The sequence below is a fragment of the Leucoraja erinacea genome, chromosome 18 (genome assembly GCF_028641065.1).
Source record: "Leucoraja erinacea ecotype New England chromosome 18, Leri_hhj_1, whole genome shotgun sequence".
In the NCBI taxonomy this organism is placed as follows: domain Eukaryota; kingdom Metazoa; phylum Chordata; class Chondrichthyes; order Rajiformes; family Rajidae; genus Leucoraja; species Leucoraja erinaceus.
Window position 1 is genome coordinate 9,776,439 of NC_073394.1, and position 22,734 is coordinate 9,799,172.

At 43.4% G+C, this 22,734-nt stretch overlaps 1 protein-coding gene across 2 annotated transcripts in view; it reads left to right on the forward strand.

The window, feature by feature from the left end:
* Nucleotides 1-22,734, forward strand: part of LOC129705626 (doublecortin domain-containing protein 1-like) — a 296,861-nt gene that overhangs the window by 239,495 nt on the left and 34,632 nt on the right. For both annotated transcript variants that reach the window (XM_055649265.1, XM_055649266.1), the window contains 12 exons: nt 541-663; nt 2,409-2,508; nt 3,814-3,949; nt 6,086-6,263; nt 7,609-7,764; nt 9,509-9,709; nt 11,889-12,003; nt 12,661-12,831; nt 15,232-15,417; nt 16,047-16,250; nt 17,893-18,058; nt 19,111-19,239. In XM_055649265.1, coding sequence (XP_055505240.1) covers nt 541-663; nt 2,409-2,508; nt 3,814-3,949; nt 6,086-6,263; nt 7,609-7,764; nt 9,509-9,709; nt 11,889-12,003; nt 12,661-12,831; nt 15,232-15,417; nt 16,047-16,250; nt 17,893-18,058; nt 19,111-19,239 — 1,865 coding nt within the window. The remainder of the gene's footprint in view (nt 1-540; nt 664-2,408; nt 2,509-3,813; nt 3,950-6,085; nt 6,264-7,608; nt 7,765-9,508; nt 9,710-11,888; nt 12,004-12,660; nt 12,832-15,231; nt 15,418-16,046; nt 16,251-17,892; nt 18,059-19,110; nt 19,240-22,734) is intronic.

A 22,734-nucleotide genomic window follows, 5' to 3' on the forward strand; every position in this document is an offset into this window, starting at 1 on the left:
TACTGAAACAATACAATCTATTAACGCATCAGTGTGATTGCAAGCACAAATTATACCAGCGGAAACTAACAGTGTCGGTGTTAGAGTACATACTGATGGTGGTTTTTTTGTGACGTAAGATTAGAACTTTAATTTTTTTGAATTTTTAACATTACAAAAAGATTACTAAAGTTTAAAACATAACATTTATTAAATTAGGTGTTAAGGTCCATGAACAGCTTAAGCAGTTTATAGGGCGGCAATCTGCCAGAGACACCAATAGCAAGGAAAAATATGCGGTATATTCCTATCTTTTTGTCATCAAAGAACACACTGCATACTGATACTGTATCCGATTCTATTCACCAACTAATGTCAGTGTATTGTCTCAGGGTGGGTATTTGCAATGCAAAACATCACTCTGACAACACATACCTGCATCAGAAAATAATACAATGGGATTAAATTATCGTCATTGTTGGTCTGTATTCACACTATGATTTGAAATGAACAACTTGAATTTTGTATTAACAAAGTACTCTTTTTTTTTTAAATTTCCAGCTGCAGTGCTGCAAAGAAAAAGACTCAGCGGAGAAGGAGCCATGAATTACAGATGAGAAAAAATACACAGGAGGACAATTCAATTGAAGCACACCAAGTTGAGTTCAAGCAGTTCTTAGAGAGGTAACACAGCCCATATATTACTTCAAAGGAGATTTTGATATTACATTGGACCTACTTAGGAAATGCACATTTTCCCTTTCTCTGACGCATCTTCCCACTATGATGCACCTTATTTGAAGGCAGATTCATCTTTGGTGGATGGTTTTCCTGTTCTAATGTGACAATAATTGGTCTAGAATTTGCAGGATCGGGGAAACACATGCCAAAAGTCCAAAATGCAAGCTGAAAATGTCACAGGGCATCCAGGCCCAGCATAACTCCTTAACCAAAAGATAAATAGGATAAACGAAACGGCAAAAGCGCAGCAAGTAAGAAAAATGAAGCAATTAAATAAAAGAAAGAGGAAGATAGAAATTTTTTATAACAAATTGGCGGGTGGGGGGGAGGGGTGGGACAAATGTATATTTTGCATCAAGGTGTGGAGGCATGCTGAGCCCATGATTCAGAGGTGAGTGGGCCAAAACCATTCTCTGCTGCTCCTTTGGAATGGCATGATGTTGCAGTAGTTAGAGCTGCTGCCTCACAGCTCCCATTTTTGTCTCAATGGTTCACTCAATGGTTCAATGGTGCTTTATATGTCACATACGTAACTGTACAGTGAAATTCCTTTTGCACATATCACACATGCAGGCGCCGCCATGTTTTGGCGCCATATCCAAGGTCCAAAGTCCGGTTGGTCTGCACAGTTTCAGTCTAGTTTTGTTTATTGTCACGTGTATTGAGGTACAGTAAAAAGCTTTTGTTACGTGCTAACCATTCAGCAGAAAGTCAATACATGATTACAATTGATCCATTTACAGTGTATAGATATATGATTAGGGAATAACGTTTAGCGCATGGTAAAGCCAACAAAGTCCGATCAAGGATAGTCCGAGGGTCACCAAAGAGGTAGACAATAGTTCAATGCTGCTCTCTGGTTGTGGTGGCAGGATGATTCCGTTGCCTGATAATAGCTGGGAAGAAACTGTCCTCGGATCTAGTGATGTACATTTTCACACTTCCATACATTTTGCCTGATGGGAGAGGGGAGAAGAGGGAGTGACCAGGGTGCGACAAGTCCTTAATTATGCTGCTGGCCTTGCCGAGGCTGCCTGAGGTTTAAATGGCGTCAATGGAAAGGACGTTGGTTTGTGTGATGGTCTGGACTGCGAACACAAATCGCTGCAATTTATTGCGGAATGCTCGATGTACAGGAGCAGTTCCCGCAAACCAATGTCTCAGTCCTGAATGCCAGTACTTTGTGAGTGGATTTTATCTGTATCTCCCCATGACAGCATCGCATTCCTCAGAATGCTCCAGGTATCTCCGACATCCCGAAGATGGGTTGGTTCATTGGTTAATTGGCCACTGTGAATTCCCCCTAGTATAGGTGGGTTGTTGGTGAATCAACGTTGAGTTGATGGACCATATCATCATGAAGACAAACTGAATTTGCACTAGGCAAGGTAATATTTGGCTTACAGAGTCACAGAGTAATTCAGCACATAAACAGTCCATGCCGCTCAAAATGCCTGCTCTAGGCTAAACCTCTAATCAGTATAATGTTATAAAATCATTGTTGCATTAGCAACAGATCTTTCCATTTGAAATCAATAATATTTCTGGCCATAAAGATCTCATCACATATGGTGAAACTTTCACCACAAAATAAAGGCACAAGAGTCATCCATCCCTAATATCGATGGGATCAAAGGTACTTTCTGGATTGTCGTTGTCCTAATGAGTTGGCTGGTTTTTCACTGCAGATGCACCTCAATGCTGGGACTGCCCTTTGCAGCCCGCAGAATGTTTGATGAAACTGGACAGGAGCAAGTTCTTCTGACAGATCTCCAGAGGGATCAGCTGGTAAGTTTAATTACAGAACAGAACGTAAGTACTGAGAAGATATTTCAATCCCTTGACCCTGGTTCACCATTCAGTAGAATGATGTCTGATCTGTTCCTTAATTTATTAATCTTTATTCTCGATTTTAACTTCAGTGTCCTATCATGTACATACCTTCCTTGGTATGGGGAGGGGTCTGATGAGGTATGGTGGAGTGGGTTAGGTTGGAAAAATAGGGAAAGAATTCCATACATCTGCCACTCTTTTTTTATGAAAGGACGGTTCTGATTTTCTTCCGAAATTACCTATTTAAAATCTCAGCAGGGAGGGAATGGATAGGGGATGTGTCAATCTGAAGAAATGTCCCGACCCAAAACATAGCCCGATAATCTTCTCCCCAGATGCTGCCTGACCTGCTGAATTCCTCCAGCATTTTGTGTCTTGCACAACGTTGCAACATCTGCAGTCTCTATGTCGGTATTTTATGTTGCATTGTTGATATGCACACATGCTCCTTCCAATTCAACTCGTTTTAACATTAAACACTTCGATAAATCTGCCTTTCAAGCTTCTAAACACTGCAGATAACGAGTGAAGCTTATGTCGCTGATCATCATAATTTAACCTTCCGAGTCCCAGTGTAATTCTGTTGAATCTCTGCCGTAGAAGGAGTCCATCTGATCTACTGAGTCAAGGTATGCATCTTGTAGAACTACCATTTTGGTAGGCAACAAATGGCCTACCACCTTTGTTGCCATGGCTTTGTCCTGAAATCCTGCAAATTATTTTCCTTCCAATGCCCTACTGAAAGTCCTGTTGAATGGTTTCCACATTCCTTCCAAGCATAACTGCTCACCCCACATTCCCCTTGTATTTATTGTCCATCACTTTAAACTTGGGTCCTCAGATCATGATCCAGTCGCTCATAGAAATAGCGTCCCGATATTTATCCAATGTAAAAATAAATTGGATAGTTATATGGATGGGAAGGGAATGGAGGGTTATGGTCTGAGTGCAGGTATATGGGACTAGGGGAGATTATGTGTTCGGCACGGACTAGAAGGGTCGAGATGGCCTGTTTCCGTGCTGTAATTGTTATATGGTTATATATGGTTATATGATAAACCATGATGCTGCAATCTCTTATTAGTGTTGTATTATATATATAAGAAACATATCAAAAGTATGAGAGTCTCAAATTCCAAGCACAGCTTTTATACTCAACTTGTGATAGAACACTCATTTATATACAAAGTGCCAATTTTTTCTTTAAACAGAATTTAATTGCTTTTATGCTTTAATCTGGCCTGCAATCTTTATTTGTAGGTGTATGTGTCCTGTGGGGAGGCTTGGACAGATCCTAAAGTCATCTCTGTCGAGAAGAAGAAACGTCTCTGCCTTAAAAGTTTGACATCTGATGTTGCTCTGATCCGCAATTACTGCGCCATGCGTAATCCAGAAGGTAACGGGCTATTTCACATTCATCTGGTGAAATGGGAATGTACTTGTTAGCAGGAGGAAACCACTTGACTCATTGAGGGTGGGTGTCCTTTCGTAAGAGGACGGCTGAACTGATTCTTACCGCATTCTTGTCTACACCAGGCGACCTTTCATTTCCTTGCTTATGAGTAATTTAAACCGTTGTATTGTATTGTATTTACCTACGACAGCCTTTAAAAAAATCAAAGATTAGTTTCTTGGCTTACTCCACCCTTTTGAGGAATGAGCTGCCAGAGGTAAAAACAGGTATAATTGCAATGTTCAAAAGACGTCTGGACAGATACATGTAGAAGATATGGGGCCAAATATAGGCCATTAGGGCTAGCCTAGGAAGTCAACTTAATTGACATGGACCGGTTAGACTGAAAGGCCTGTTTCTGCATAGTATAACTCAATGAGTCTATGGACTTTATCCAGTCAAAGATCCATTTATGCCCCTTTTCCTGATTTTCAACCATTCTTTACTCAAGCCCAGATGTTATCTTCTAGATGGTCATCTTTTTTTTTCATTTTACCCTTTGAGGTGGCACCTTATCAATTGTGTGTTGGAAATCCAAGTACAGTACATCCACTGGTTCCCTCTACTCATGCAAGGTCTTTGAAGAAACATAACTAAATTAAATATGATTTACTTTTCCCAAAACAGTGTTGACTTTGACCAAATATATCATGGTTGAGTATCCTCCATGGCAAATATCCCAAGCTTTTCTTATTGTTCCCCACTTTCAAATGTTCTAGCTGTCCATATATCTGTACCAGCGGAACTCCAATGTTGTTCTGGAACAAGGCGGCAGGGTGGCACAGTGGTAAATTTGCTGCCTCCTTGCCAGGGACCCGGATTCGATCCTGCCTCGGATTCGGTGCTGTCTGTACGGAGTTTGTTCGTTCTCTGCATGGGCTTCCCTCAGGAGCTCCAGTTTCCCCTCACACTCGAAAGACATACGGGTTTGTAGATTAACTGACGGTTACATTGTCCCTAGAGTGGGTTGGATGGTGTTAGTGCATGAGGATCGCTGGTCAGCACGGACTCGGTGGGGCGAAGGACCTGTTTACGAGCTATTAATTTAATAGCCCCAGGCTAAAAACAAAATTCACCATTATATAATTTGGGAGGTATAAAGTCATGTATCATGGTTGGGAAAAAATGATCACAATATTTGAGAATGCTGTATTCTTTCTAAGTGTGCTCCAAATTAGTGAGAAAGTAGAGTCTTGAAAACCAAAGCCAATTAGGTAGATTTGAAAGACAAATTGGCTTAGTTAACTGTGGATATTTAATTCAAAAGCTTTGTAATAAGGAGCAGCAAAGACTTTAAGAATGTTTTGTTATTCATAACAAACGTACTGAGAAAATCCCATGGGTAAAGTTAATGGATAAGATTAAAGATATTATTAGATTAAAATACCAGGATAATTATGTTACCAAGAACAGTATGACTGAGGATTTGGAGAATTCAGGGAGTACCAAGGATGACCAAAGATTGACAATGAACTTTGATAACCACTTAAAAAAAAGAGCATCAAAAATCATTGTGCATTTCTAAGAACAACTGTAGATAATATTATTGGTATTGGTTTCTTATTGCCACATGTACTGAGATGCACCGTTGGAGAATCTAATGAACGTAAATTAACTTGCATGGAAGTAAAGGATCCTCATGACATTATTTCAAAGAGGAGGAGAATTACTACCAATGCTCCAACCATTACATATTCCTCAATCAATAAGAATCTGAGCATCTTCTCACTATCCCCTAATATCAGAGGGATCTTGCTGTGTTTCCTAGTTTAGTCCCAAATCTTCAACAGTACTTCAATTTCTTTAAAGTCCATTGGGGCACCATAAGATCATAGAAATAAGTGAACAAATGAAAAACAGGTAAAGAATGTCAGTCTGAAGAAGAGTCTCAACCCAAAACGTCACCCATTCATTCTCTCCGCAGATGCTGCCTGAGCCGCTGAGTAACTCCAGCATTTTGTGTCTACCGTCGATTCAAACCAGCGTCTGCAGTTCTTTCCGACACAAAGAATGTAATTAATGGTCTTCTGAAAATAGTGCATTGAGCATCCCATTTAACATGTTTTTGTTACCATGCAGGTTTGGTCCTTGAGGTTGTGGGTAATCTGGTTGCTGGAGCCAAGTTGGCATTGGGTGAATGTGCTGTGTCCATTGATGGTGAAGATATCTGTTCTGAACCAGATAAGCAAGCCCAAACTTGCTCCCTAACAACGGAGGAAGACCATAACAGGGATGAAAACTTCCTTACTGATTTACTGTAAGAAGCTAAAGTCATTCTACTAAAAACCATTGGAGTGCCTATATTTGGCACAGATTTGTGTTAGCCAATTATAATTGCAATTTTAACGGAAGAATAAGACAATACATTTCAGGTGTTATAGAACATAGAACATGCATGACAGCACGGCACGGGTACAGGTCTTACATCCCATGATGTCTGTACTGGACGTGATGCCAAGTTAAACTAATCTCCTCTGTCTGCATATTCGTCCATATTCCTCCATTCTCCATATACACATGCCCATCCAAAAGCCTCTTACACAACACTATCATATCTACCTCCACCACTGCTCCTGGCAGCACATTCCATGCACCCACCACTTCCTGTGTAAACATCTTTCTGTACATCTCCATTAAACCTTGCCCCTCTCACCTTAAAGCTGTGCCCTCTAGTTTTTGACATTTCCAATCTGGGAAATAATTTCTGACTGTCTACCCTATCTATGCCTCACATTATTTTATACAGTAAGAACAAGGGAAGAAACAATAGGAATATCCCATGACACTACTTTGATATCTATGGTGGCATTCCATTGTTGAGGCAGGATTAGGATTGTGCAGGTTGGTTGTAGGAAAGTAAAGCCCCTGTCCCACTTAGGAAACCTGAACGGAAACCTCTGGAGACTTTGCGCCCCACCCAAGGTTTCCGTGCGGTTCCCGGAGGTTGCAGGTGGTTGCTGGAGGTTGCAGGTAGTGGAAGCGGGTAGGGAGACTGACAAAAACCTCCGGGAACCGCATGGAAACCTTGGGTGGGGCGCAAAGTCTCCAGAGGTTTCCGTTCAGGTTTCCTAAGTGGGACAGGGGCATAATGTTCCTGAATCTGGTGGTGTGGGTCTTCCAGCCTCTGTATCTCCTCCCAGTGGTAACAGCGAGAAGAGGACATGGCCTGGATGATGGGGATCCATCATGATAGATGCTGCCTTTATGATAGATGCTGTCAGTGGCTCACGTATTTAAAATACTTTTAAGGATGGGGAGGGCAGGGCTCATCATGCCCATGTCCACCACTCTACGCAGCCTCATGCATTCCTGTGCATTGGCATGACCATACCAGACCATGATGCAACCGGTGCATGGTCACTTGGAATACTCTCCATCCAGAGAATAAGGAAACATATGAAGCTTTGAGCTTAAACCCATGAAGAACCTTACAGCACAGTCCAGGTGTCCCAGAACGGTGCTATATCCCACATCCCTGGATTTACGCAGTTGTCGGCACAGTCGCCAGCAGATCTACTGAAGGTTTGGGCAGAAGTCTCGGTCTACAGTGAGATGATGTTTTGCATGAAGTAGTTGTCCATGATTTTCTGTATTTCTTTCAGGGATGCACATACCAGGACACATTTTCTCCTTGATGCTCAGCAACCCAAAGGACTTTATCTATGGGAAAGAAATTCAAAGGCATTTGATGATGATGAGGTCTCACAGCAAGAAGATGGGAGATTGTTTACAAACGTTGATTTGTACAATAAATACAGGTTATGAACCATTTTGTAAATTTATTCAGTAGATGTGGACATGAGTTCCAATGTGCAACGTTGGCCCAAAACTAAGGAGATGCCAAGTTAAACTAATCTTATCTAGGTCGTAGGTAGGTCATAGTAGGTCGTGCTGGTAGTCGTAGGTGGTCGTAGATAGTCGTAGGTCGGTAACTGGCCCGTGAAAAAAATGCAAACATGACATCATTTTATCATGTGGTCATTTTCTACTCATAGCTAGTCGTAGTTGGTCTTAGGTGCGGAAAACTGAGGTCGAGGGGGGACGTAGGAGGTCGTAGACATAGTCGTAGGAGGTCGTAGGAGATCTTTTACTTCGGCGAGTCAACACGATCTTGACATTTTTTTCAACTCGTCTAGGGTCTTCTAAACCCGTGGATTAGGTCATCCAAGTGGGACAGCCCCTTAAAGCTATGCCCTCTAGTCTTTTGACAATCCTACCCTGGAGGAAAAAAGTTTTATCTACCCTCTCTGTGCTTTCATAACTTTTTTTCCTTTATCATTTTTATGTTAGTCTTTCGAAAACCCATTCTAAGGTTGCCAAACCAAACCCCTTGTCTATTGGAGCTAGTGGGGAGTGAGCTTCTTAGCAGTTCAGTTTGGGGATTCCTCATGGTCTCAGTATAGAGCCTTGGTTTCCTTATCTAAGGGGGGATATTCCTACATTGATGTCACTTCACAACTGATTCATTAGGGTGATTCCTGTGATGAAAAGGTTTTATTGTGAGGAACATCGGGCAACTTGGTCAGCATAGACGGGTTGGACTGAGGGGCCTGTTTCCGTGCTGCATGATTATAACTAGAAGGAATAGTTTCAAAGTATGAGCTCCACATAAAATACAGATGAGGAGGAATTTCTGCCCTGAGTGCGTTGAAATTTTGGGATTTCCGGAGATGCTTCAGTTCAGTTAATTTTATTGTCACCTGTGCCGAGGTACAGTGAAAAACTTTTGTTGCGTGCTATCCAGTCAGCGGAAAGACAATACATGCTTACAATCGAACTATTTACAGTGTATGGATACATGATAAGGGAATAAGATTAGTATAAGGTAAAACCAGCAAAGTCTTACATAGAAAACATAGAAACATAGAAAATACGTGCAGGAGTAGGCCATTCGGCCCTTCGAGCCTGCACCGCCATTCGATATGATCATGGCTGATCATCCAACTCAGTATCCCATCCCTGCCTTCTCTCCATACCCCCTGATCCCTTTAGCCACAAGGGCCACATCTATCTCCCTCTTAAATATATCCAATGAACTGGCCTCAACTACCTTCTGTGGCAGAGATTTCCACAAATTCACCACTCTCTGTGTAAAAAATGATTTTCTCATCTCGGTCCTAAAAGACTTACCTCTTATCCTTAAACTGTGACCACTAGTTCTGGACTTCCCCAACATCGGGAACAATCTTCCTGCATCTAGCCTGTCCAACCCCTTAAGAATGTTGTAAGTTTTTATAAGATCCTCCCTCAATCTTCTAAGTCTTATCAAGGATAGTCAGAGGGTCACCAGAGAGGTTGGTTGTACCTCATCCAAAGATGTGGGTAAGATGCATCAAAGAACATATTCAAAGCTGAGACCAGCAAACATTTGGACTATACCTTCATCAAATATCTGGGGAATCAGGGGGAAAAGTGGAATCAGATTAGCCATGGCCTTGCTAAATAACAGAGCAAACTTGATTGAGCTCCTAATTCTAATGTTTAGTTAACTTTCTCTTGCAGGCCCTCAAAAAAATCTCTTAGACCCCAAAAGGTGCATCAGCAACAGTTCCAATTCCAAGATGGACATATCATCAACTGTAACTATCCTTGGCTTGTCGTGGGAGTTCCTGAGATGAATGCACAGGCAGGCGTGGAAGTGACATTGGTGGAGAAGAAAGCTGATGACATCTTTCAACGATGGAAGTTATCAGATGGAAGCAGGTGAAAAACCACCTCAATAACATGGCAGAGCTGTTGGCTGCATTTGTGCAGCACACATGTTTAAGCGTGCTATGTTAAGGAGATTATTTTAGAGCCTGATCGCTAAATGGAAGCGAGTCTTTGTGCATGAAGTGCTCACATTTGGGTATTTGTCCTTCCCACATAGGATGCATGCTGGACATTTGTGGTAATGTTATCTCAGCAACCGGTGCCTCATGGAGCCTCACATGGCGAATAATGAGCAGGTTTAGTGTCAATGAAAAGGGGACATGCTCACTGGTTTGTTGCTTACCTTGATCTGGTAAGTACTTTGGACGACTTGATCTGGAAGTACTTTGGTTGCTGTTTGCTGCCATCCTTCTCGCTCCCAAACATCTTTCAACAGTCAATTAACCTACCGAGCAACTAACTTTTGGTATGTGGGAGGAATCTGGATAATCTAAGGGAAAGTGCAAACTGCACGCTCACAGCATAGGAGGTTGGGATTGAACCAGTGTCACTGGAGCTGTGATATACCACCCTTACCTGCTATTTGATGAAGGACATTCTTGCTATTGAGGGAGTGCAGCGTAGGTTTACAAGATTAATTCCCGGGATGGCAGGACTGTCATATGCTGTGAGAATGGAGCGGCTGGGCTTGTACACTCTGGACTTTTGCAGGATGAGAGGATATCTTATTGAAACATATAAGATTGTTAAGGGTTTGGACTCGCTAGAGGCAGGAAACATGTTCCTGATGTTGGGGGAACCCAGAACCAGGGGCCACAGTTTAGGAATAAGGGGTAAGCCATTTGGAACGGAGACGAGGAAACACTTTTTCTCACAGAGAGCTGTGAGTCTGTGGAATTCTCTGCCTCAGAGGGTGGTGGAGGCCGGTTCTCTGGATACTTTCAAGAGAGAGCTCGATAGGGCTCTTAAAGATAGTGGAGTCAGGGGATATGGGGAGAAGGCAGGAACGGGGTACAGATTGGGGATGATCAGCCATGATCATATTGAATGGCAGTGCTGGCTCGCCAGGAGTAAGGGCCAAATGGCTTACTCCTGCACCTATTGTCTTTTGTCTATTGTCTATTGCTTGGACACGATAAGATTCCAAATGTTGCATGGAATAATGAGATCTTGCAATTTTTATGTAAAGCTTTTGGGACCAGAACAGTTTTGGTCTTTTTATTAAAATAAAAAAAATGCATGTCTTAAATGAAGGTTCACCAGTTACCTGTGGGAAGAGAATATTGCCTTCTTGGGAGAGCTGGAGAGGATTGTAGAAATGTCCTCCAAAGTTTAAGTGAAAGATGATCTCATTGAATGATATGTAGGTCTTATAAAGCTTCACAGCTGGGTGATTGTCTTCCTTTGGGGCGGCACAGTGGCGCAGTGTTAGAACTGCTGCCTTACAGCGCCAGAGACCTGGGTTCGATCCTGACTATGGGTGTTGTGTGTATGGCGATTGTACATTCTCCCTGCGACTGTGTGGGTTTTCTCCAGGTGCACCGGTTTCCTCCAACACTCCAAGGCCATACAGGTTTGATTGACTTTAGTAAAATTGTAAATTGTCTCGAGCATGTAGGATAGTGTTAGTGTTTATTGTGGGTCAGCACGGACTTCATGGACTGAAGGGTTTGTTTCTGCGCTAAAGACTGGAGCTCTGATAAAGGTAAAAGTTTGCCTTTTTAGACCGAGATGTTCAAATCTTTGTAATTTTCCCCTTAGTAGGGCCTTTAAGTATCTTCATTGCTGGGATAAATAGATTCTTGGAACATTGGAAATCAGGGAAATGAGGATTGGTGAGAAAAGCGTTTAAGTAAATGTTTGGGCATGAATTTCTTGAAATGTAAAGGTCTTCCTTGAGAAGACAAGGACAAAGTAAAAGGACATTTATTGTCACATACACAATTTGGTGCAGTGAAATTTGAGTTATCATGCAGCACACAATTAAGATAAACACAACACTATAGAATTTAACATAAAACATTCCCCACAGTGGAATCAACGTTTCCCACGGTGAGAGAAGGCAATAAAGTTCAGTCCACTTCCTGTTCCTGTTCTATTCCTTCTTATATTCTTGTATTTGATTCCAATATCAAGGTCTGATTCATTCAACCATTCTAAGTGTGTGTCAAGTGAAAGCTGTGGTTTCACTACAGATTATGTTGAACCATTGTGCATTATCAATCAGCAGGACGTTCCATTTACTGGCCAAACCTGACCTTGTGCTCGCAATCTCAATGCCCCAAATTAAACCAGGTAACAGCAGGAGTGTGATGGAACTCCAGGGATGTTCAGTTATTCTTCAGGTGAGCAAAGTTTCCATTTTCTTAATTATTATTCAAGCTGTATATGGGCCCACCAGCGATTATCTGGCACCCTTTGTGCCGGAGACTTGCCGTTATTATCCCTTTTGCTGGATCAACAGAGGGCACGGCCTTGGAGTGCCCGCGAAGTCAGACCATGGAAGTCGGCTATGGGAACGGATCTGCCGGCTGCGGCTGGGCCGGAGTTCCAGAGCCCCGGTCACAGGGAGCAAATTCGTCCCGTCCGATCGGCAGCCGATGAAGTGGAGATCGGCCACCACACCCGGCCTAGGCACCACATTTTCTGGGAGAATTTCAACTGTGCTCTCGTAATTTTGCTGGGCTTAGGGGGCTCCGGACCACTAGTTGACGGTAAATCGATGGTGGATCTGTATAATTATATTGAAACATTTACATGCATAATGTAAGGTAAATCACAGGCTGGCAATGAAACAGTACTGTATTGAAATATCTCTTATATGTTGGAGACTCTGGAATGGGACTTAAACCTGAGATCTTGTGACTCACCAACAAAAGTGCCACTGTGAACCATTAGAAAGAAAATCCATTATATCTCAAAATATTCGATTTTGTGACAGAACCTACAAATATTTCTCTTTACCTGAAATGACATTACTGCGATGTAATATCTCGCCACAGAAATTCAAGGGATACAGCCACGGTGTGGCCAATCAGAGATGGCTCTGGGTACCAGAGAGGAGAGTACTAAGTGTGTTTTCTACCTCTGTATTGGACAATGAAGTTACCGCAGCAAACCAGGCCGGTGTGTGCACCTTCTCTATCTGTGGAAGGCAGGAAGCAGAGCAACCTGTAAGTAATTCAGTAGCATCTCTCCATTATCGTTTTGTCAAATTGTTTTGAATCTTTTGGTTGACCTGAATTTCCAGTTGCATCCAATCCAATCCAATCCAACTTTATTTGTTAAGCACTTTAAATCAGCCAATGTTGACCAAAGTGCTGTACAGAAGAATAAACAAGACATCATAAACAGACACCATAACAGCTCACATGAGGCGCAAAAATTACATATGAAATACAACAATAAATTAAAAATTGCATGAATATCTGGAGCTAATACACCAGTCTGTCGGCGATTAAATTTGAACCGATTCTTCAATCCGGTTTAAAAATATTTTATTCCTTGGAATTCTGGAAGACTGAAGAAGGTTCGTGGAATGCGCCGTGACGGCGGCAGAAGGCTTCGGGGATGTGGAGTGGAGGCGAACGACTCGGCAGACGGGCCGCGGAGAGTGAAGAAGGACCCAGTGGGGGGGGCCGCCGACAACAAAGAGGAACACGGCGGACAAGCTGCCGAGACCGAAGGGACCTGGTGGGTGGCCCGTCAAGAGCAAAGAGAGACCCAACCTGGGGGTGGCCGGGAATGAAGAGGGTCCCGGTGGGAGGGTCACATGTGAGCAAAGTGGGACCCAGTGGGGGGGGGGGGGCACTGAAAATAAAGTGGGACCCGGCAGGGGGGGGCACTGAGAACAAAGAAGGACCCAGCGAGCTACCTGGAGCCACATGCGGCAGTGAGACTGGCCCGCCGCTGCAAGAAGGTAAGTAAGTAAGTTTACTGGCCAAGTATTCACATACAAGGAATTTGCCTTGGTGCTCCGCACACAAGTAACAACATGACATACAGTGACAGTTATGAATGACTCAGAAAACACTAAACATTAATAATAATAAAACATTCATGATAAAACACCATTGATCAAGCATGTGAACCAACAAAATACCAGATCAAAGGGAGGCAATAGATTTTTGGCTGTTGAGTGGAGCAACTACTCATGGATAAAAACTGTTTTTATGTCTGGCTGTGGCAGCTTTGACAGTCCGGAGTCGCCTTCCAGAGGGAAGTGATTCAAAGACTGTACTAAACACTTTCGAAACTTTGTCGGCGCTAGAAAGATGGCGACTCTTTGTGTACTACCTTGGTGAAGTCTGCTGTATGATTTTGCCGGATTGTATGCCAAGACAAAGAATTTCACTCTATCTTAGGTACATGTGACAATAATTATCATTGAATTGAATCACCGAATCATCAGCTTCAGTTTGTTCCCCATATTCTGAGGGTGAGGGGCTGCTGAGGTGACTGATTATGTGCAGCTGCTACAATTATATAGCATGGGTAAATGCCTTTCAGCCCATCATGTTCAAGCTGACCAAGTTGCTGAACTCAACTAATCCCATTTGTCTGCGTTTGACCAATATTAACCTGTCCTATCCATGTACCCATCCAAATGTCTTCTGAATGTCATAACTGTTCCTGCCTCTTCCACTTCTTCTGGCAGCTTCAGCTTGTTTTATTCTTTGAATCTGTTCCATGTTGGAGGCTGAGGGGTGATCTTACAGAGATCTATAAAATCAAGAGGGTAAATAGATAAGGTGAATGCATGGAGTCTTTTTGCCAGGGCAAGGGAATCCAGAACTAGAGGACATTGGTTTAAGGTGAGAGCGGAAAGATTTAATAGGGGCAACTTTATCACTCAGCGGGTGATGAATATATGGAACGAGCTGCCAAAGAAGGTAGATGAGGCAGTACAGTAACAATATTTAAATGACATTTGGACAGGTACATAGTAAAGAAATGTTTAGAGGGTTATGGCTCGAATGCAGGCAAATGGAACTTGCTTAGATACGGTATCTTAGTCGGCATGGACGAGATGTATCAAAGGGCTTGCTTCCATGTTGTATGAGTCTCTGTTTGTAAGCTTTGCATTCTAATCACCTTATGGATGGGGTGGGAGATTGCAACCTTCACATGGTCCGCCTTGTTTCAATGAATGCACAATCAAATAAGATCAAATGGAACGAGTTGTCCTTCAACTTTAGGCTGTACACGCCGTATGCAAGAAGAAGAAGAAGAAGACCTTATGGATAATTAATTTTCGTTGAATTTCAGGATTTGGTTCCTGTGGTATATATATAGTGCCTATGGTATATTTATGGTTTCTCATTTTAAACTTTGCTGCAAGTGGAAATATCTTCCTTACATTGAAGCATAGACTTACCTTTTCTGAGAAAAAGTCACCAGACAGCTCAGCCCTTCCTAATATTCCTGCACCTCTGTTGCTTGGTGGTGTTGGTGGATAACAGAAATCTGCACGGTGCTCTAATTGTAACATTGCACCCATGCACAACACGTGCTGATATTCCCACTTGTCTGTGTTGGGCAGCAATAAATTCCTTGTTTTACTCTGTCATTAGGGTTATTCCTTCACTCACCCCAAAACAAAGCGGAGAACAATGGTTTGTTTGGCCTGTGCCAGGACATTGAGGGGAAAGAATGTTATGACAAAGCTGCAACTAGGTGCCTCATTCATCTGTGCCACAGGCTGCAAAGAGAGCCATGTAGAAGAAACAGGACCTTTCAAGTGCCTCAGAGTTCCACAGGTAATGCTCTGCTTTAATAAATTCATAAGTGATCGGAGCAGAATTAGGCCATTCGGTCCCGTTAAGCCTACTCCGTCGTTCAATCATGGCTGATCTATCTCGCCCTCCTAACCCCATTGTCCTACCTTCTTCCATAACCTCTGACAGCCGTACTAATCAGCCTGAGTTACTATTTAATAGTGGGCCCTAAAGGGGCTGTCCCACTGTATGAGCTAATTCAAGAGCTCTCCCGAGTTTAAAAAAAAAATCAAACTCGTGGTAAGCATGTAGAATGTACGTAGCGGGTACGTCGGAGCTCGGAACGTCTCTTAGCGGCTCGTAACGCTAACGGCAGGTACTCGGGAAACGCGGTAAGCTCGGGAACCCCGAGTGCCTACGAACGGCTATTTCCGTAATTCTCCGAGTTCGAATCAGGGAAAACTCGGGAGAACTCTTGAATTAGCTCGTACAGTGGGACAACCCCATAACTCTACTGCATCAGCCAATTGAGTGTAAATTTAGAATGTGTAAGATATCAGATGAAGAGCGCAGACGTCCTCTGTATTTGGGACAAGTGTTGGCACCAAGCTATCTTTTCTTTGAAATATCCCATGTAAAATCTGCAAAGCTGTAAATTCTCTTGTTCACAGGTTGACCTTTCCACTTCTGAAGCCATAAATACTTTGGGTCACTTGGAAGCAAAAGTAAATTCCTTGCGGATGGAGACAGCAGTGCAAACCATCGCACGGGATATCTCAGCTGCCAAGACCCAGGCAGCAGTACGAATCCTGGCCTATCGAAACGGTGCTGAAAATAAGAACGGTGAATTGATTATTGGAACAACGTTTTCCTTGGTAATAAAGCCAGGATAAGTAAACATATTCTCAAATAAGACAGAAGTCACTCATTGGCCTGTGAAAGTTAAGGACTGGCCAATTAGTTTCAGTTCTGATGAATCATTTTACTTTATAGTTTGTAGAGATACAGCGCAGAAACAGGTCCTTTGGCCAACTGAGTCTGTACTGACCAGTGATCCCTGCGCAATGAACACTGTCCTACACTGGGGTCCATTTTTACATTTACACCAAGCCGATTAACCTACAAACCTGTACGGCTTTGGAATGTGGGAGGAAACCGAAGTTCTCGGAGAAATCCCATGCAGCTCACGGGGAGAACGTACAAACTCCGTACAGACAGCACCCGTAGCCAGGATCGAACCTGGGTCTCTGGTGCTGCAGGCGTTGTAAGGCAGCGACTCTACCGCTGCGCCACCGTGCTGCCCCCAGAAGACATCAGTGCAACCTACACCAGAAACATTTACTGGTGTGAATTCTCATAATGGGGGAAAGAGGAAATTGCCTAATTAGTTTAATTTTTAGTTTAGAGATACAGCGTGAAAACAGGCCCTTCGGCCCACCAAGTCCGTGCCAACCAGCAATCACCCAGTACTCTAGTTCTGTTTCTCCATTTGTCAGAAATGTCCGTTCTCAATAGCTGGCCACATTGTATCATCCACATACATCCGTTTCATTTAATAATCACTCTCACTCTATTATTAAACAAATAGAATATATGCTGTATCAGGTCATTAATGAATATCACAAAGCATGTTATTATTGTTATTAGTAGCTTATAAAATTGTATGGGAGAATGTGTGTGGATGGGGAGGGATGGATGAGAAATTGATTATTGTGAGAGTTGGCGGGTGGGACAGTTCGAGGGTGGATCAAGATGGGGAGGGGTGGATGGGGAAGATGGATGGCTGTGGAGCTGAAGTAGCTGAGGTTGATTGTGGTGGGGGTGGGGGAGGAATGAGTTGGATTGCAATGGCGGTTTATTCTGAGGCCTTACCCTCTGGTCCTATACTCTCCCACTAGTGGAAATACCCTCTTCACATCCACATGCAGCTGGGATGTCAGAGCAGAAAGCAGCGATGTCAGAGCAGAGTGGCGCAGCGGAAGCGTGCTGGGCCCATAACCCAGAGGTCGATGGATCGAAACCATACTCTGCTATTCTATCAATGGATACTTAATGCATTTCGTTGTCTCTGTACTGTACACTGACAATGACAATTAAAATTGAATCTGAAATTGAATCTGAATCTGAATCGGAAAGACTAGAATTAATTTTTTAACATCACCGATTCTAAGGGCAGCGATGTGATAAAGTAATATTTCACTTAATGAGACATTGTCATATAGCCAAAATTGATTTCTGGGATTAATGTTGCTTCCTCTTTTCCCATTGTTCCAACAACAGTATTAAACTAAAGGACACAACAATGCATTAGGCAGCATCTCTGGAGAACATGGATAGGTGATGTCTTGGGTTGAGACCCTTCTTCAGATGATTTAACAGTATTAAACTATTGAAATTAAAGTGGTTAATCACTCTCTTAAGTATTAGAGAGAAGAATGCTGCGCAAACATCATTGACAGTAATAGTTTCTTTCTCAGTGCGTATATTTGTGCTAACCCCCTACTTGCCTTGATCTAGTTGCTTGCCCTGTGTACTGAAAGACTAAAGCTAACCAGGCCTGCTCGCAGACTGTACACCGCTGATGGAAACCTGGTCTTGTCTATTGCTGAACTGGTGACAAGGGGAATCAATGACACATCACAGGAAAAAGAGCTGGAATGGAGACAAGCTAAAGAAAACAAAGGTAGGAAGCCAAAGGGAATGACCAACAGGGAGAGACCAAAGAAATGTTATCAGTATGATTTACCATACAATTTATTGCCTCTAATGTCTTGGGCAATGGCATTTTATGGTCCAATCCATTGCCTCTGGGCTACACCTAGGAACTTGCCTTGGGATGTGGTAGAACTAGGGCAGTAGAATAACTAGTGCTGATTTTTCAAAGCTACAGTGACCCAGGTTTGATCTCGAGTTCTGGCTCTATCGATGTGAAACTTGCGTGCTATTCCTGTTTCTGTGATCAAAGGGGAAAGCTTAAAAGAGATATGTGGGCCAAGCAGATGCACAGAGAGTGGTAGGTGCCCGGAACACACTGGCAAGGGAAGTGGTGGAAGCAAATACAACAGCAATGTTTAAGAGGCATTTAGGCACATGAAGAGGCAGTGAATGGAGGCATATAGACCATGCATGGGCAGAGGGGATTAATTTAAGTTAGCATCATAGACGGCACAGACATCATGGAGTGAAGTGACTGTTCCTGTGCTGTACTGATCAATGTTCAATGTTCTATAAAAGTCTCAGCATTTAAAACATTGACACATCTTCTCTCAGAGAGTAGTTTCTCTCTGAAATTCTCTGTACTGAGGGTGGTGGAGGTCTAATAATGGGATGTCCTTAATGTGCAGTTTTATATTCAAAGCGTTGCTTTGCTCACTATACAAACAGATCAAATGTGCCATAATATATGTCAAACTCAAGTATAATAGATAGAGCAGAGGGTAACACATACATAATGCAGAATATAGTTCTCAGCATTGTAATGCATTGTAGCGCATCAGTTCTTTGGACAAAGTCCAATGTCCTCAATGAGGCAGGAGGTTAATCAAACAGTAGCCTAGTTAATGGAAGGACTGTTCGGAAACCTGGCAGGGCAATGCTTGATTGTTTGCAGTTACAGCACCATCCTGAGGGCTCTTGGAATGGTTCTAGGTCAGAAACTGCGTGGAGTAACTTTTCTTGTATACTTCCGGCGAATGTTGAGCAGATAATTCCTCCCCTCCTTTTCCTCACTACTAGACGGGGCAAAATTATTGACTCCTGAAAGTGATGACTTGGACATCCGTGAAGACTTTAAAATAAACCCAACCATCAGAAACCCTCCTGAGGTCTGGGTGTCTTGTGGAGAGCCCTTTGTACCTCTTAGTGGTAAGTGCTTAAAATTGATGTTCCTAGTTTCTAAAATAGGTGTAGCATATCTAGAAAAAACTCCAACAAACAATTTGCTGAAGGAACTCAATGGGTCAAGCAGCGTCTGTGGGGGGAAGGGACTGTTAATGTTTCTGATCGAAGCCTTGCAGGCATGGCCCGCACCTGCTTCCTATTTTCTTGTGCGCTTGTAGATTACTTCGAAAGCCAGCATAACCTCAATGGGCCAAATGGCCTCCTTCTATGTCGCTGGAAAATACATGCGGCACAATACCAGCTTACGTCGTGATTGATGAGAGACCCTGACATTGGAGAGTTTGGCTGCTCGTTTTTTCCATTAAACAGTCAGTCTTCTCATCTAATGTCACCCCTGAGAGTGCAACACTCTTCCGGGGTTACGTCCGTGCCCGGGTGGGATTAGAAAGGGAATATGCCCTGTATGTGGGCACCCTGAGGGAGTTCCGGGACCGCTGGGCTCCGCAGGGTGTTGAATGTATCCTTTTGTATCATAATCGTAACAGTCAGTATTGTTCTCATCTAATGTAGTGTACCCCTTTTTAGAGAGTGCAACACTCCCTCACCATTGCTCCGGAAGTGCATTAGGGTCAGGGCCGTCTTAATGCAGGGACATGCTGGGCAGTTGCCCGGGGTCCCACGAGCATAGGGGCCCCATGCTAGTCTATGAATGTGTAGAACATGAAAACGGGGAAGAACATCGCAAGTGCATGACGGCATATTTGATTCGGCATAAAGAAACTGGAAGTGTGGGGGCCCCAGTGCGCTGCTTTGCCCGGGGGCCTACAATGCTGTTAAGACAACCCTGATTAGGGTTCATTATGGGCAGCGCCAGAATGTGCTCATGCCCTTGATCCTAGAAGCGACAGTGAACCTGTGTTTGATGAGAGTGACTGCATTTGATTGCTTGTTTCTCCAGTTTCCAGCATCTGCAGTCTGATAGTTTATTGCCTCAGATTCCAGCGTCAGCAGTCCCCTGTGTCTCGTTAGTTTCACAACACAACAGAAAATGCTGGGACTGCACAGAGAATTGGGCAACAAACATCGAGGAGAATTCTATCCCCCCCCAATAACATTTGTAACTCCATGATAACCCTGCCAACTCTTCTGAGACCAGAAAGCTCATGCCCATAAGGCAGGTTATGACTTCTCCCACCATATTTAATCTCCAAGTGAAATTTAACACGAGTTAGTCCACCAGGTGAGGAGAGGTACGAAGACTATTGGTCATTCCATAGCTTCTAATCTTTTCTTCCGTCGCCAATGCCTCCATGCCTTGTTCTATGGGAAGAATTCCTCACCACCTAGTGATGACCCCTTCTCCAGTTTCCACCAGCCCCCCTCCTCTTGGACTCCCCAGAATGGCCTTCTACCCTCTCTAGACCTCTTTATTTCTAACTACCGGCATGACATCAACCGTCTCAACGTTTCCACTCCCCTTACCTACTCCAGCTTCACCCCCTCTGAACGTATAACCCTCCGCTCACTCTGCAGCAACCCTGAAATTATAATCAAACCAGCCGACAAGGGAGGTGCCGTGGTAGTCTGGCATGGTGACCTTACCAGGCTGAGGCTAAGCGACAAATCTCAAACACCTCCTACTTATCCTTGGACCATGATCCCACAGATGAGCACCAGGCCTTAATCTCAAACACCATTACTGATTTCATCACTTCTGGCTGTCTGCCTCCAACCTTATCATTTCCCTGCCCCGCACAGCCCGTTTTTACCTTCACCCCAAAATCCACAAACACAACTGCCCTGTCAGAGCCATGGTTTCTGCCTGCTCCTGTCCCACAGAAATGATTTCCACGTACCTTGACTCCATCCTATCCCCTCTGGTCCAATATTTCCCAAACTATGCCCAAGATACCTCACATGCCCTTCATCTCTTTAATGACTTCCACCTTACGAGCCCCCACCAGGAAGGCCTTAAAGCCCTCCATTTCTTCCTCAACTGCAGAATCATCCAATTTCAACTAACACCCTACTGGTCCTCACCCTCAACAACTTCTCATTTGACTCCTCCCACTTCCTCCAAGTCCAAGGTGTAGCTATGGGCATCTGCATGGGCCCCAGCTCTGCCTGCCTCTTTGTAGGGTACGTTGTTCCAGGCGTACATAGGCCCTATCCCCAAACTCTATCTCCATTACATTGATGACTGCATCGGTGCTACCTCCTGCACTTCTCTTCCAGTTTTCGCCCCCTCCTCACTACAATCAGTCTGAAGAGGAGTCCCGACACAAAACATCACCTATTCATGTTTTCTAGAGAAGCTGCCTGACCTGCTGAGTTATACTTCAGCACTTTGTGTATTTTATTAAAACTTTCTGTGCCAGTTTTGGCTTACACCTATGATAATCAAAACTCTTACCTTGGGAACCAGCCGAAAAGATGCAATTTTTGCAAGAATCGACATAAGGGGATTGCATCTTGGATCACACATTCTTGAGTTCCATTGCAAATCTCTACACAACACTCACACACAAATTAATATAATTATTTTCACAGCACAAAATGTAGGTAAAGTCATAAAAGAAGAGAGATAATATCCAGAGTTTGGGACTTGTACCGATGAAGTCACGTGTGTGAGTGATGGGACAAAGAGATTGGGGAATGGACAGGTGGAAACAATCCATTATGATAAGGAGTAGTAAGCTTTCAAACTAATTGAATGTATCTAGCCATGCTCTTTATGCTATGTATTTTTGCATATCTTTCCAAGTCAGCATCATAATATCAAGTCAATGCTTTTCCATCCATTTATTGCAGTTCACCAGAAATACCACCCAACACCTTCAGAGGGCCCTGCGAGCCTGTGTAATTTAAGGTGTGACAGAAATAGTCATTGCTGAGCTCAGTGAATTTTAAACATTCCATCATTTTAGTTTAGTTTAGTTTAGAGATAGACCGCGAAAACAGGCCCTTCGGCTCACCGAGTCCGCACTGACCAGCGATCCCCGCACGCTTACACGATCCTACACAATTTACATTTAAACCAAGCCAATTAGCCTACAAACCTACAAGTCTTTGGTGTGTGGGAGGAAACCGAAGATCTCAGGGAAAACCCACGCAGGTCACGGGGAGAACGTACAAACCCTGTACAGACAGCACCCATGGTCAGGATTGAACCCGGGTCTCTGGCGCTGTGAGGCAGTAGCTCTACCGCTATGTCACCGTGCCGCCCATGAATGTATATGTGTTATTTAACCCAGGCCAGTGGGATGACAGAGAACTAATATGATCAGGTGATCAATGGTTGGCATGGACTCGTTGAGTTAAAGGGCCTGTTTCTATGCTGTTTCTTTCAGTTCAATTCAATTCAAAGTGGCCAGACATATCCAGGGGGAACACGATATTGGGGATGGACAGTTTTTTTGGAATGCTCAGATCGTTGAAGAAGTTTCAAGCCACATAACAATGTCAATTTATAATAGACAATAAGATTACAACCTGTACTCTCCAATAGTTTCACGAGGA